Source organism: Primulina tabacum, chromosome 6 (assembly GCF_025594145.1).
Source record: "Primulina tabacum isolate GXHZ01 chromosome 6, ASM2559414v2, whole genome shotgun sequence".
NCBI classification, from domain to species: Eukaryota; Viridiplantae; Streptophyta; class Magnoliopsida; order Lamiales; family Gesneriaceae; genus Primulina; species Primulina tabacum.
The window spans coordinates 40178072-40193415 of NC_134555.1; the positions used below are offsets into that span (position 1 = coordinate 40178072).

The following is a 15344-nucleotide window of genomic DNA, read 5'->3' on the forward strand; positions in this document are numbered from 1 at the left end:
TGTTAGAATTATATCTTTAGTGAATTAAATCACTTGGCTCCAACTAATCCGGTATGAACGGATTAGCTCTTGATGAATCCCTACGAACTTTCTTCGATTCTTCTAATTAGGTCCACGACTAGAAGATTTGTTCCTCTTCCAAATAGCACTAGAATATTTGGAAGAAGTTTCAACGTTGGAGACTAAAATCGAGAGACGGCTCAACTATCTTTTTCTTGAAAAGTTGGCAAAAGAATTTGGAGGATTTTGAATTGTGATTGCCGAGAATCACAATTAGAATTGTGATATGAGATTCTCGAAAATCCCAATTCTAATTGGAGGCTACCTTTTATTTTTTATTTATATATTAAAAACAAAAACTTTTAACCTAAATTCCACAATTATGGATTTAGATTCCTTAATTAAATCCAATGGGCTTTGTTAATTAAATGGACTAGTCAAACTAGTTTAATTAATTATATTGAAGTCCATTAAAAACTTTAATCATTTAATATGTTGGACTTGTACTCCTACAACCCCATTAAACAGATCTCCCATCATATTTAATTTAATATTTAATAAACTCAACTTTTGAGTTTAATAAATTAAATTTATTATAAATGTAACATTTGAATTTATTATTAAAATTATAAATTCAACTCCTTGAATTTTATCACCTCCAAAATTTAATATTTAATAAACCCAACTTTTGAGTTTAATAAATTAAATTATCAAATTTTATAAATTCAACTCCTTGAAATTTATTCTCTCCAAATTTCATAAATTCAACTTCTTGAATTTACTATATCATAAATTCAACTCCTTAAATTTATTTTCTCAAAATTTAATTATCATAAATTCAACTCCTTGAATTTACTATATTATAATATAAATTCAACTCCTTGAATTTATTCTCTCAACGGGAACAAACGATCTAGTGCTTGTATGACCCTCAATGGTTCAGGGATACAGCTAGCCGTGGGTTCACAACTCTTTGTGATTCAGGACATAATCCTTTATCCGGGCTTACCCTAGTTAGCCCCATTCTTTTCATCAACACCTTGATCAAGAATGTCAGAACTCATTTCTGATTGCACCCATCGGATCATGGTAAGAGCGTCTAGTAGCATTGCCCCATGATCCCTTAGGTATCACTGATAGTGCCTGCAAGAACCAGTCGATTATGATTAACGTACAGTACGGTCCCTTCATCTCATATATCCCGATCGAATCTGCAACCATTGGTTCATCGAGTGTTGCATATTAATTAGATAACTATGTGATAACTATAATAGTGGCATCGCGTGTACTATTTGAGAACTCTTTCTCTAACGTACATCTCATACTCTGGCCAGAGATTCCATACACTATTATTTCATCAGATCACACAGGATATCCACACCCGTAGGTGAGCGGTGAATCCCCGACTACAATGCACCGGCTCCTATATGGTGTCGCAACTGTACCCAACCTCGCCACCTGATGACTCTCCTGGAGCCGGTAAACGAGTCAAAGCACAGCCCCTAGCATATAGAGCCTCAGTGTTGTCCCGGGTCGTAAGGACTAATGGTGTATAATCATAACCACGGACTTATCCTCTCGATGAATGATAACCACTTGGAAAGTCCGAGGGAGGGTTGTTCGGTATAATCATCATATGACTACCCATCTGCATGTTTGGACATCTCTATGCCCTTACTAAGAAACGCAGTACACAACATCACAGATGCTAGTCTCGAGCTCAAGCGGCCTTTATCCCTGTTTTAGGCGGCTGAATCGACTAGGAACGAATTTAGAATATGCAGTGTTTACAAATGAGTTTCAACATCGAATTACGATTCATTTGTATTAAAGCATAATCAAGGACTTTATCTATGCTGTTTGCATGGGTATACAGATAAAGTATAACGAAACCATTAAAAGTTAAATTATATTAAAATAAAGATTGTTTATTTCACTTGAGTCAATAAATTCCCTAGCCAACCGTTGGCTTGCAGGGCATCTACTCTAACAATCTCCCATTTGCCCTAGAGCCAACTACCCTTATTCCCATTGTTTCGCGATGCTTTTCAAACAATGGTCCTGGCAAGAGCTTTGTAAGTGGATCAGCAACATTATCTGCAGAGGGGACTCTTTCAACTGATATGTCTCCTCTACCCACTATCTCCCGTATGATGTGGAACTTCCTCAGTACATGTTTGGATCGCTGATGAGACATTGTTTCCTTTGCTTGCGCAATGGCACCAGTGTTGTCCCAGTACAACGGGACTGGATCAACTACATTAGGAATAACGCCCAACTCTTGGACAAAATTTCTCATTCAAACTACCTCTTTGGCTGCATCAGATGCAGCAATGTATTCAGCTTCAGTGGTGGAATCCGCAACGGTGTCTTACTTGGAACCTTTCCAATAGACAGCCGTACCATATAGCATGAATACAAAACCAGAGGTCGCTTTCGAATCATCTACGTCACATTGGAAGCTAGAATCCATGTAGTCTTCCAATTTCAATTCTCCACCCCCATAGACCATGGACAAGTTCTTAGTCCTTCTCAAGTACTTAAGAATATCTTTCACGGCCTTCCAATTTCATTGGACCAGGGTTCTCCTGATAACTGCTTGTAACACTCAGAGCGTAAGCAACATCAGGATGTGTCGATATCATACCATACATGATACTACCAATGGCTGACGCATATGGAATACGTGTCATCGTCTCTATCTCATCATGAGTTTTGGGACACATAGCTTTAGATAGAGTAATACCATGACACATTGGTAAGTATCCTCTCTTGGACTCTTCCATGGAGAATCGTTTTATAATGGTATCGATATAGATGGCTTGGGTGAGTCCGAGCATCCTCTTTGATCTATCTCTATAGATTTGTATTCCCAATACGTAGGATGTTTCACCCATGTCTTTCATGGAGAATTTACTTGCTAACCATATTTTAGTTGATTGCAGTAATCCTACATCATTCCCAATGAGCAGGATATCAACATAAAGTAATAGGAATGTCACTGCACTCCCACTAACTTTATTGTACACACATGGTTCCTCAGGATTCTTTGCAAAACCAAACTCTTTGATAGTGCTATCAAATCTGAGGTTCCAACTCCTTGATGCCTGCTTGAGACCATATATTGATCTCTAAAGTTTGCATACCTTATGCTCACTTCCTACTGATGTGTATCCCTCGGGTTGAGACATATAAATTTCTTCTTTGATGTCTCCATTGAGGAATGCAGTCTTTACATCCATTTGCCATATCTCATAATCGTACCATGCTGCTATGGCTAGTAGTATTCTAATGGACTTAAACATAGCAACTGGTGAAAAGGTTTCCTCATAGTCAACTCCTTGCCTTTGAGTATATCCTTTTGCAGCCAGTCTTGCTTTGAAGGTCACTACCTTCCCATCCGCCCCAAGCTTTCTTTTGTAGATCCATTTGCATCCTATGGGAACGATTCCCTCAGGTGGATCCACTAATGTCCAGACTTGGTTTGAATACATAGAGTCCATCTCTGACTGCATGGCTTCAAGCCATTTGGTTGAATCAGTATCAGATATTGCTTCTTTGAAATTCATTGGATCACATCCAACACAAGACTCATCATGGCCTTGTTCATGAAGAAGCGTATATCTTGCAGGTGGTCTAATAACCCTATCAGACCTTCTAGAAGCTTGTACTTCAACTACTGGTTCTTGGGGATTAGGTTCAACTTCTAAAGTTGAGGGAGTATCTTGAATTTTTTCAAGTTCTATCATCTTGTCTTTTCTATCTAATAGAAATTTCTTTTCCAAAAAGGTGGCATTTCTTGAAACAAACACTTTTGCTTCATTGGGATGATAGAAATAATACCCAACAGAATTCTTTGGATATTCTACAAAGTAGCACAAAGTGGATCTACTATCCAATTTGTCTCCCACTGTCTGCTTCACGTAAGCAGGACATCCCCATATTCTCTCGTAAGAATATTTGGGAGTTTTTCCCATCCATATCTCATATGGTGTTTTATCAACTGCTTTAGCGTAGACATTATTCAACAACATTGCCGCAGTTTCAAGTGCAAAGCCCCAAAACGATGTAGGCAATTCAGTGAATCCCATCATGGATCGAACCATGTCCAACAAGGTTCGCTTACGACGTTCAGAAACACCATTCAATTGTGGTGTTGCTGGTGGAGTTCACTGTGAGAGAATCTCATTCTCTTTTAGATAACCCAAAAATTCAGCACTTCAGTATTCTCCACCTCGATCAGATCGAAGTGCCTTAATACTTCTTTCCAGCTGATTTTCTACTTCAGATCTGAACTCTTTGAACTTTTCAAATGCTTCAGATTTGTATTTCATCAAATAAACGTACACATACCTCGAATGGTCATTAGTAAAGGTAATGAAGTAGGAATGCCCATATTTTGTGCTAACACTTAGCGGGCCACAAACGTCTGTGTGGATCAAATCCAGTAGACCATGCGCACGTTCCACGTTTCCATCGAATGGAGTCTTGGTCATTTTTCTTTTAGACGGGACTTACAAGCAGGTAGAGAATTTTTGTCTGACAATTCAAACATGACTTCTCCCACTAGCTTGTGCATCCTTCTTTGAGAAATATGACCTAGTCTAGCGTGCCATATTTGTGTGGGATTTGGATCATCTAACTTTCTTTTGTTTGTTGTTGAAATCAAGTTTACTTGAACATTCACTTATCATTTCCAGAACATTTCTGGCACAAATAATTTCTTATGTCCGGACTTCTTGCAGTGAAATAAATATGTTCTGACTTATCGGGTTTTGTAGGCCTTTTAAGTGTCTTTCAGAGTTTGCCTCTTATTGGGATTGTTTTTCCTTGTAAGGGGCAGAACATTTCTTTCACTTACCTTGTGGGCTATTTTTCGTCCGACGAAAGGCCCATTATAAAAACAACAATTTTTCTTATTTTATGGTGATCTCATAAGTCATAATCATATTGATTAGCTCTTCAAGGCTATCAAATATCTTATTAAACTTGAAGTTCACCATGACCCCGTCAAATGAGGAATAGAAAGACAACAAATTGATGTTATCAATTAACTCATTATGAATCACATATTCCAGGCCCACCACATTCTCAATAAGCACAGTCATATGTACACCATGCTCATGGGCTAGAGCCCCATCTTGCATATGTGTAGTCATGAGCTCCTTGAAAATGGTGTGCATAGTTTCATGCACCATGCAACTCTTGCACGTGCATTCGAATGTCAGCAGCATTCAAAATTTCCTCAAACTGTCCCTACAGTTCATTTGACATAGAAGCAAGCATGTTACACTTTAGCATGTATACTATGGTCTTACCATCTTGCATGCTTTGTCAGTTCAGCAGGACTGACAATAGTGTGTATGTCGTTTTCTCCGAATTCAGAACAATTTTCCCAACCAGTCTTGAAAATTAGATTCGATTAGCTTGTTGATAATAAAAATGGATTACGTGACGAAATCGAAAATATACTGATACGGAAACAGAATAATGGTTGCTGATTATTTTAAAATAATTTTAAGATATTAAATATGGATTTTATTTTATAAATCTCCCTCCCACTATTTTGACATTTTCACCACCCTCTGATGAAAAAGGGAAATCGTATTTTCTTAGTGGGCACGTAGAGTCCAATTAGCCAATTATAATCCCGAATAATATCAGCCAATTATAATTTCTAAAAGGTAGAGTCCAATTGCATTCCTATGCAACCTCCACGTGTTTTGCCTCACGTTTAATAAGGGCCCAATAATATGACGTCGTTTATTTTCACGTGTCAAACTAACCCATCAATATTGAATTGTAGTAGACAGTCGCCATGAGTTCCCCCAATAATATGAGCCGAAGTCATGGGAGTTCCATTCAATTCACATCATATGTCCGGTGGAAGTCACAGCTTTCCGGCGTACAGGCCTCCCCAATAATATAAGCCAGACACTGTCCGCGGGTAGCGATCAACATGCAACCACGGTTGATGGGAGGCAAGGAAAAATTACTCTCTTTTAATTTTTACTTTTACTGTTTGATATGAATTTTGAATCATATTCAAAATGAGGGATTTTAATTTTAAAATTGTCTCATCATTTTAATTTCAAATCGCGTGCCACGAGTTTGTATATTTGCCGGGTCTATGCAACAATATTATCTAATAATATACATACATGCATACTACTATATATCACATATATCATAATATGACATTCAACAATAAATAAGGATGATCGATCGCCAACACTATTAGATCCATGTGAGCCAAACATGGATTCAGGTCCAAAACCTAGGTGAATGCAGGGATGCAAATGCAATTATTACAAGAGCTTCCAATATTTTACATGTCTTCATCTCGTTCATCGGGCCCACCATCGTCCAGTCTTGATCTCCCACTATTTCTAATAATTACATTTAAATAGACATGGCACATAAGGGATACATCTCATGGGGTGGGAACGGGCTATAAACCAGGCCCACTTTAATAATATCAAATATTAACAAAACGAATAAAACAGTAAAATATCCTAACATACACCTAACACATTGGTCAAGGCTCTCGATCATCCTTCATGCATTTAATATCAAATAGGTTAGAAATAAATTATTTAATATCAAAATCATACGATTTAGAAAAAACTTTGGCTCTGATACCACTGTTGGATCTCGATTTTCTACACGCCCAAACGGAGCGGAAGTTTTAAAATTTTTTATTTATTTATTTTGACAATCAAAATATATTTTGATTTGGGCGCTCGTATGATTTTAACAAAAACATTCATAGGGTGTTAGAATTATACCTTTAATGAATTAAATCACTTGGCTCCAACTAATCCGGTATGAACGGATTAGCTCTTGATGAATCCCTACGAACTTTCTTCGATTCTTCTAATTAGGTCCACGCCTAGAAGATTTGTTCCTCTTCCAAATAGCACTAGAATATTTGGAAGAAGTTTCAACGTTGGAGATTAAAATCGAGAGACGGCTAAACTATCTTTTTCTTGAAAAGTTGGCAAAAGAATTTGGAGGATTTTGAATTGTGATTGCCGAGAATCACAATTAGAATTGTGATATGAGATTCTCGAAAATCCCAATTCTAATTGGAGGCTACCTTTTATTTTTTATTTATATATTAAAAACAAAAACTTTTAACCTAAATTCCACAATTATGGATTTAGATTCCTTAATTAAATCCAATGGGCTTTGTTAATTAAATGGACTAGTCAAACTAGTTTAATTAATTATATTAAAGTCCATTAAGAACTTTAATCATTTAATATGTTGGACTTGTACTCCTACAACCCCATTAAACAGATCTCCCATCATATTTAATTTAATATTTAATAAACTCAACTTTTGAGTTTAATAAATTAAATTTATTATAAATTCAACATTTGAATTTATTATTAAAATTATAAATTCAACTCCTTGAATTTTATCACCTCCAAAATTTAATATTTAATAAACCCAACTTTTGAGTTTAATAAATTAAATTATCAAATTTTATAAATTCAACTCCTTGAATTTATTCTCTCCAAATTTCATAAATTCAACTTCTTGAATTTACTATATCATAAATTCAACTCCTTGAATTTATTTTCTCAAAATTTAATTATCATAAATTCAACTCCTTGAATTTACTATATTATAATATAAATTCAACTCCTTGAATTTATTCTCTCAACGGGAACAAACGATCCAGTGCTTGTGTGACCCTCAATGGTTCAGGCATACAGCTAGCCGTGGGTTCACAACTCTTTGTGATTCAGGACATAATCCTTTATCCGGGCTTACCCTAGTTAGCCCCATTCTTTTCATCAACACCTTGATCAAGAATGTCAGAACTCATTTCTGATTGCACCCATCGGATCATGGTAAGAGCGTCTAGTAGCATCGCCCCATGATCCCCTAGGTATCACTGATAGTGCCTGCAAGAACCAGCCGATTATGATTAACGTACAGCATGGTCCCTTCATCTCATATATCCCGATCGAATCTGCAACCATTGGTTCATCGAGTGTTGCATATTAATTCGATAACTATGTGATAACTATAATAGTGGCATCGCGTGTACTATTTGAGAACTCTTTCTCTAACGTACATCTGATACTCTGGCCAGAGATTCCATGCACTATTATTTCATCAGATCACACAGGATATCAACACCCGTAGGTGAGCGGTGAATCCCCGACTACAATGCACTGGCTCCTATATGGTGTCGCAACTATACCCAACCTCGCCACCTGATGACTCTCCTGGAGCCGGTAAACGAGTCAAAGCACAGCCCTAGCATATAGAGCCTCAGTGTTGTCCCGGGTCGTAAGGACTAATGGTGTACAATCATAACCACGGACTTATCCTCTCGATGAATGATAATCACTTGGAAAGTCCGAGGGAGGGTTGTTCGGTATAATCATCATATGACTACCCATCTGCATGTTTGGACATCTCTATGCCCTTACTAAGAAACGCAGTACACAACATCACAGATGCTAGTCTCGAGCTCAAGCGGCCTTTATCCCTGTTTTAGGCGGCTGAATCGACTAGGAACGAATTTAGAATATGCAGTGTTTACAAATGAGTTTCAACATCGAATTACGATTCATTTGTATTAAAGCATAATCAAGGACTTTATCTATGCTGTTTGCATGGATATACAGATAAAGTATAACGAAACCATTAAAAGTTAAATTATATTAAAATAAAGATTGTTTATTTCACTTGAGTCAATAAATTCCCTAGCCAACCGTTGGCTTGCAGGGCATCTACTCTAATAGTGTTGTGTTGGAACATTAAATGTCACCGAATCAAGAGGCACGTTAACGGAAGTTTAATGCTATGTGGATCAAAATGATGATGACATTGCAAAACTGCATATTTTGCCGGACTGAGCCGATTGATATAAAAAGTTTAAACTAAACGACATTCAAGCACAAACATAAATTTAAAATAATAATATATAGTTCGTTATTACTAGAATATAAAGTAATTTGAAATAATTGCTAACCTATTTATATACAAAGTGAATACATTATCTACATAAATTGCAATTGTGTTTGGCATAGCTGCACCATTACTTTTCTTAAAAATTCTCCATATCGAAATAATAATTATAAACTACCATAAGCTAATTACAAGATTGATTAATGTCCTCAATGCATGTAGCGGAAGTGATGGGCATTTGGGAAGCACTAGCTGGCTTAAAGGATTGCAAATTCATAATGTTTCAATTTCAAAATTTTCAAACTTTGAATTCCTTCAAGGAAATTCATAATGTTATTGTTGAATATGATACTCAAATGGTCGTGACGATGCTAAATGATTCAATTTCAGAGTCTTCAAACTTTGAATCAATTATAGATGACTGCAAAACTCAAGTTTTGGACGTTTCAAATTGTATTTTCAGTTTTTGCTAATAGATCAACGAATCAAGTAGTTCATGTTTAGTCATGACCACTGCTTCAATGTCTGGTCAAATATGATGAGTCCATCCTTCTCTAATTTTATTTAAGATGCAATTGCTGATTCAAAAAATAAAAGAAATACACAATATAACAAAATAATACACATATTTTCCATGTAGAGTCGGGATTTACAGTGTGTTTGACAACCAACCAGGTTTTGGGAGGATTTCATGAGATTTGGATTTCAAAATCCTATTTTTACTGTTTGGTAAGATGATTCAAAAAAAGAATTCGGATTTGTTTAGAATTTCATGGGTTTTCAATGAGTATATCCAAATCTCATCAAATTTGATAATATTGGTGGGATTTGTATTTTAAAAACATACAATTACTTTTTTATCCAAATGAAATTGATTTAGGGAAGATAACATGATTCACGCAAACTTCAATGCACTTTTGGTGATTTTGTTAATATGCTTCTTTGCTCCACCACCAAGCCTCTCTCTTGTTTTTTTTTCTTTTTTGGATTGTTTTGATTTCTTTATTGATAATTTTTCTGGATTTAAATTTTCATATTTTGAATTTTTTTTGATGATTTTTTAATTATTATTTTATGTACACTATAATTAATAAATAATAATTAATTTTTGAATTTATATACACAAATAATATAGAAGAATTATTAGTTTCTAAACTTCTTTGGGTTATTTATGTTTAGATGATTTACAAGAATAGCTTAGTAACATTTTAAAATTCCAAATCCAAATTCTTTTTTCTCTAAACAAAAAATGGATTTGTAAATATTATTTTTAAATTTTAAACCAAAGACCAAATAATATTTCAGATACTTGAATTTACAGATCCAAATCCAAATTTAAATCCAAATTTTGGAAGTAACAAACACACTGTTAGTAAATGCGCTATGTAAGAAGTGTAATTCAGGAGTTTTTGTTAAGTGCACTTCACCAAGTACGACGCGAGAATACACCTTCGATTGCGTGATGAGGACTTCTGCATTCTTCAGCAGCATATTATCCCCCTGTCTTCCCTTCAATCGAACTCCCTCTTTATCTCGTCCATTTTATGCTCATTCAATTCCACGTGGAAAGGTTCGTATTCTGTCCTCTTTTCTCCTTGGGAATGGTTATTTTTTTGGCGATTGATTGTTGAATTTAGTCGATTTGTGATGGTAGAATGGGGATTGGGGACGGGAAGTATTGCTTCTCAGATTGAATTGCGTTTCCGAGCGGAATAAAGGTGCTGAACCTGCTCAATCTGAGTTCGAAACGACGGCGCCGGATCCTGCACCATCGGAGTCGTCATCCTCTTATTCGTCAGGAAATCACGGTGATGATGATACTGGCATTTCGGTATACAAATGGTGTACGGTGCTTGGAGGCGTTGGATTTTTGGAGACTGCGTATTTGACGTATCTCAAGTTCACCGATTCTGACGCCTTCTGTCCCGTGGGAGAGGGCTCTTGCGCCACCATACTCACCAGTGACTACTCTTATGTTTTTGGTAATCTTTTATCTGATCTTAATTGAATGAGGGACGTTAAGTAACGAGATTATCGAGAGCTTTATTTTAACCAAATGAATTTCATTCTGATTGTCCTTGTTTATGAAAGCTAGTGCTCTTGAGTAAAATTGTTATGTGGAAAGTTTATAATATGCCATTTACATTCTAGGAGGAAAAAATGAAAGTGATTCAGGACTCTAGCATGACAAAGGATTAATACCTGCTTCTACGCTTTTATTCATAGCTCGAGGTTGAGTTCAAGTGTTATAAACACTATGAATTTGCAACTTATTGTCATGGATATCTCCAGTTACCTTTCTGAATATGTTTTCTGTTTTCGTACCATTCATATAGTGGGATCATTTCATCTGTCCTCAGCTCAAATATTTCCTTGTTATTTTTTAAGGGAAAAAGTCGTTTTCTGTTTGATGTCTTAACGAATACTATTTTCATTCGAAGCATAATTTTCAGAAATTATATCTCATTGCCATCCCTTTCCATTATTAGGTGTTCCTCTGCCATTGCTTGGCTTGCTTGCATATGGATTAGTTGCATCCCTCGGCCTACAATTGGATAGAAAGGAAAGAGGGTTTGACTCTGGGAAAAGTGATGGTGAAATAATCTTGCTGGGGACATCTACCTCAATGGCAGTTGCTAGCGCATACTTCTTGTATATTCTAAGCACTGAATTTTCTGGAGAATTGTGTTTATATTGTTTGACATCAGCAATACTATCCTTCAGCTTGTTCTTCATCACCCTAAAGGTTTGTCCATGGATAAAAGATCAGCCTTGCACTTATAAGTACTTCATGATGCAGCAATGACGTAAAGCTTTTGTTTAATTGCAGAGTTTTGGGACACAACATATTCAAAAACGGTTGGGTTCACTTATATCCATATCTATTTTGGTGGTTATTGTCTTGACTGGGTCATATAATACTGCCCAGCCTGTCTCTCCAAGGTAACACAGTGTGCCTGTGATATTGAATAACCTTGTGCATTACTTTTAACGGAAGAATAACCTTGTAACAAAATGCATAATAATCAATAGTTTTGGAATTTTTATTAATAGTGGAACTGTGCAAGTATACATAGGAATTCCTAGTACAAAAGTATGTTTAGATTGAGTCCGATGACCAACAGAAGATGTCTTTGGCAAAAACGTGGACTGTGACTACGAATCATTACATTGACTAAAATGTTTAAGGAACCCTTTTGGCTTGAATGAAAAAATTTATTCTTGAATGTAAATAATGGGACTTTGTTTTGTGAGCTCAAACTATATGTTATTGAGACAATGAGACTGTTATAACCTTTTGTCCAAAATGATATATCGCGTGATCTTGCATTATATTCCTTGCATTGTATTTAACACAGCTTGACCGATATGGAACTACCATATTTCGAAACCAAGGTCACAAAAAAGTCAAGTCCCGTAGCCCTTTCACTTGCAAGACATCTACATTCAATTGGAGCTAAATTATATGGGGCTTTCTGGTGTTCACATTGTCAGGATCAGAAAGAGGTAATTTCTCTTTCGCTTTACTTCCAGTCAATTTGATGTAAGTGGTCTGTGGTTAGTTACTCAACAAAATATCATATTAATGGTAAAGTCTGCTACATAATTAAATGAAGAAAAGGATCAGTGTTGTGGTGATTTGATCAGGAAAACTACCTTGGTTATTTACAAGAAAAATCAAACTCTATTTAATTTTCGCTCATGTATTTATGTACACACACACACACATTTGTGACATGGTGGAGCACTTGTTGGTTAGATTGGCAAGTTGTTTTTTTTAAGATTTCATGTTTTCAAGTCATGTCTACTAGAAAAATGCAACCTATCCCAACTTGGATATAATCATTAGAAGACTCATTCTTCTGTCCTTAACATTTTTAAATGGTAGGGCTCCATCAAGTTTTTCTACCAGTGATTCTTAGAAGGCCTTCGAGAGGTTTTAAAGTTTGTTTTCTGCCTTGGACACACTAAAATGTATCTTCAGTTTTTTAACCCGTCCATTCACTCATGTTACCCTTCCATTTCTTTCTTTAGTGAGTTTTGTACAAGTTAAAGATTCGAAATACTGCACGAATAATTGTGCCATAAAAATTTGCCTGATTAAATTCTTTTAATGCTGGTAGGTTATCTAGGAGTTTTTGAAGGAATAAAAGTACTAAGTTGCTCTAGGTTCTCATTAATTAATTGATAAAGGATGTCCTGAATTTATAATACTGAACTACTTCACGAACTTTAACCGCATCCAAATAGAAAAAAATGGGTGTTCCCGTTTTCAGTTTGTATATTGTTCCTCAAAAACAATATCTTTAAATTTATTCATCTAACTTGAATATTGATGTCATTGTCATAAAATGACCCATTAGTTGCAAATATAATGTAAGAAATATCAGACACATTGCAACAGAAAACTCATTAATGCTCCCTATCAGAGCAAACACAAAGAATACCTAACTATTAAAGTGGACTCAATAGCAGGGTTATCAGGGATATTTGTCCCTGTCAAATGAAAACATACAACTTTATATGAGTAATTTCTCAAATAATATGAGTTTTGTCCCATAAGTTTAGGTTGTTTGGTGTGTTACATGTAGCATAGAGGTTTAACTTTTAAGTCAACCTTTGTCGTCAAAAAATCACGAGTCTACCCTGCCTGCGCAGAACCTTTTTTTTTTTTAATTTTATGCTACCCTGCCTTAGAACTATTTTTCTATGATAAATATTTTTGGGGGAATGAACGTAAAATTCCAGCAGAAATTACGGTATTTCATTTTTCACTCTAGATACGCCTAGAGACATTCAATATGAGATTTTTTAGGTTAGAGATATAATCTTTTGGAGTTGATGTTGCAGAATGCTGGTGAACTATTATCATGTTCCAGATTGGACTAACTATTTTTTCTTTGTGCTTGCTTGTATTTGATTTCTGTGGACAGATGTTTGGGCGTGAAGCATCCAAACTTTTGGACTATGTGGAGTGCTTTCCCGATGGTGTAAAGAAAGGAAATAAAATGGATCAGGCTTGTTTAGATGTTAAAATTGAAGGCTTCCCTACCTGGGTAATCAATGGTCGGGTATGATACCTCTTCAATTGAATATGAAATCACGGTTCACATTTTTTTTTCACGCTTTATTTCACCTTCATGAAAATTTATCTAAAACTGATGATGATTGCCTCACCAGCCACTTCATTTGATACGTTTTGATTGTTTGTTTCTATAAATATGTTAGATATCACCGATAAGAATTTTTTTTTTTTCACTTCATAATCTTAGGGTTGCCTGAGGAGTGGTGCCTTTTTATACACCTTTTCTGATGCTTCATTAGCTAAAAGGTACTTGTTCCAGGTTTTAAGTGGGGAGAAGGAGTTCGCTGAGCTTGCTGAATTATCTGGTATCAAACTTGAAGATTTAAGCCAACCGAAGGGGAAGGTCACCCCCTGAGAAACTAGCTGTGCCGTATTGTTTAGTAGCCTAAAGTAACATGATTGCACCTCTTCTCTATGTTTCTACAGTTGCCATAATATCAACTATCCTTATTCAAACAATCTTCATGCAGCTGTTCTTTCCTTCAATGATTTTCATGGATATACAATCTTCATCGGGATTGAGCACAAGGAGCAGAGAGAATGAAAAAGGGAAGAAGGTGCGCCAATTCCTGAATTTTCCTGTGAAACATATGTTCCGAAGACATCGCTGGTTGCCAAATGAATGTTCTTTACATGACGGTGTATCGTCAAAAATTTGTAAATGGTAACAGCAGTGACTGATCTGTTATAGTTCATGGGTGAGATTTTCATGACTCTTGTACATCATGAACGATAGAGTGCAGTTCCTTGGGATAATGGGATGTTGAGCAAGTAATAAAAAGAATTACAGATTGTGGAGATATTTTTGCTGTGAAGCAATAAATCTCTTTTGTAAATTGTCATAAGCTCAAGCTGTGTATATCAATTTCTTTCAATAGGTCCATGCTCTGGTTAGACCCAGATTGTCTCTTCAATTCCCAGGTCTTCACCTCTCTACTCGTATTTTGGGTTGATCCTTTTTTGGGTTATCCACAATGAGGATTATTATTCCAAGGTTGATCCTTTTTTGGGTTATCGTTGTAATTATTTGAAGGACGCGAAGTGGTAGGTTGTGTAATTAGGTTAAAAGTTTAAGCCGCTTGAAATGTCCATATAATTTCCACTAGACAAATTAATCTGTTAACAGGAGCATCATTAACAGGAGAATCATTACCCAAATTTCTTAATACTTTTATCATCTCTCTTTTGCCAAATACAGTAAATTGCGGCAGCAGTTAAATGAGATGATGTTTTATAAATCCTTTCCATTTATTTGTCATGTGAAATTATGAGAATGACGAGTTGAGGTAGGGCACCTACTTGGCATGAAATGTTGCATTTGCAGCAT

General features: G+C 35.8%; 1 protein-coding gene and 1 long non-coding RNA gene across 3 annotated transcripts; both read left to right on the top strand.

Moving 5' to 3' along the window:
* The first annotated feature begins 10317 nt into the window (after positions 1-10317).
* Positions 10318-14931, top strand: LOC142549522 (thiol-disulfide oxidoreductase LTO1-like). 2 transcript variants are annotated; one of them, XM_075658505.1, is made up of 8 exons: positions 10318-10501; positions 10586-10913; positions 11421-11677; positions 11762-11874; positions 12291-12438; positions 13866-14003; positions 14277-14407; positions 14488-14931. In XM_075658505.1, exons 1-7 carry the CDS (start codon positions 10394-10396, stop codon positions 14370-14372), a joined length of 1188 nt encoding a protein of 395 aa, XP_075514620.1. In that variant the 5' UTR covers positions 10318-10393; the 3' UTR covers positions 14373-14407; positions 14488-14931. The 2 variants fall into 2 exon arrangements, with proteins under 2 accessions (XP_075514620.1, XP_075514619.1); XM_075658504.1 differs by having other exon boundaries at positions 14277-14360.
* LOC142549523 (uncharacterized) lies at positions 12445-13601 on the top strand. Its single transcript, XR_012821216.1, has 2 exons — positions 12445-12699; positions 13501-13601. It is a non-coding gene; the product is annotated as an uncharacterized LOC142549523 (long non-coding RNA).
* Positions 14932-15344: the final 413 nt, after the last annotated feature.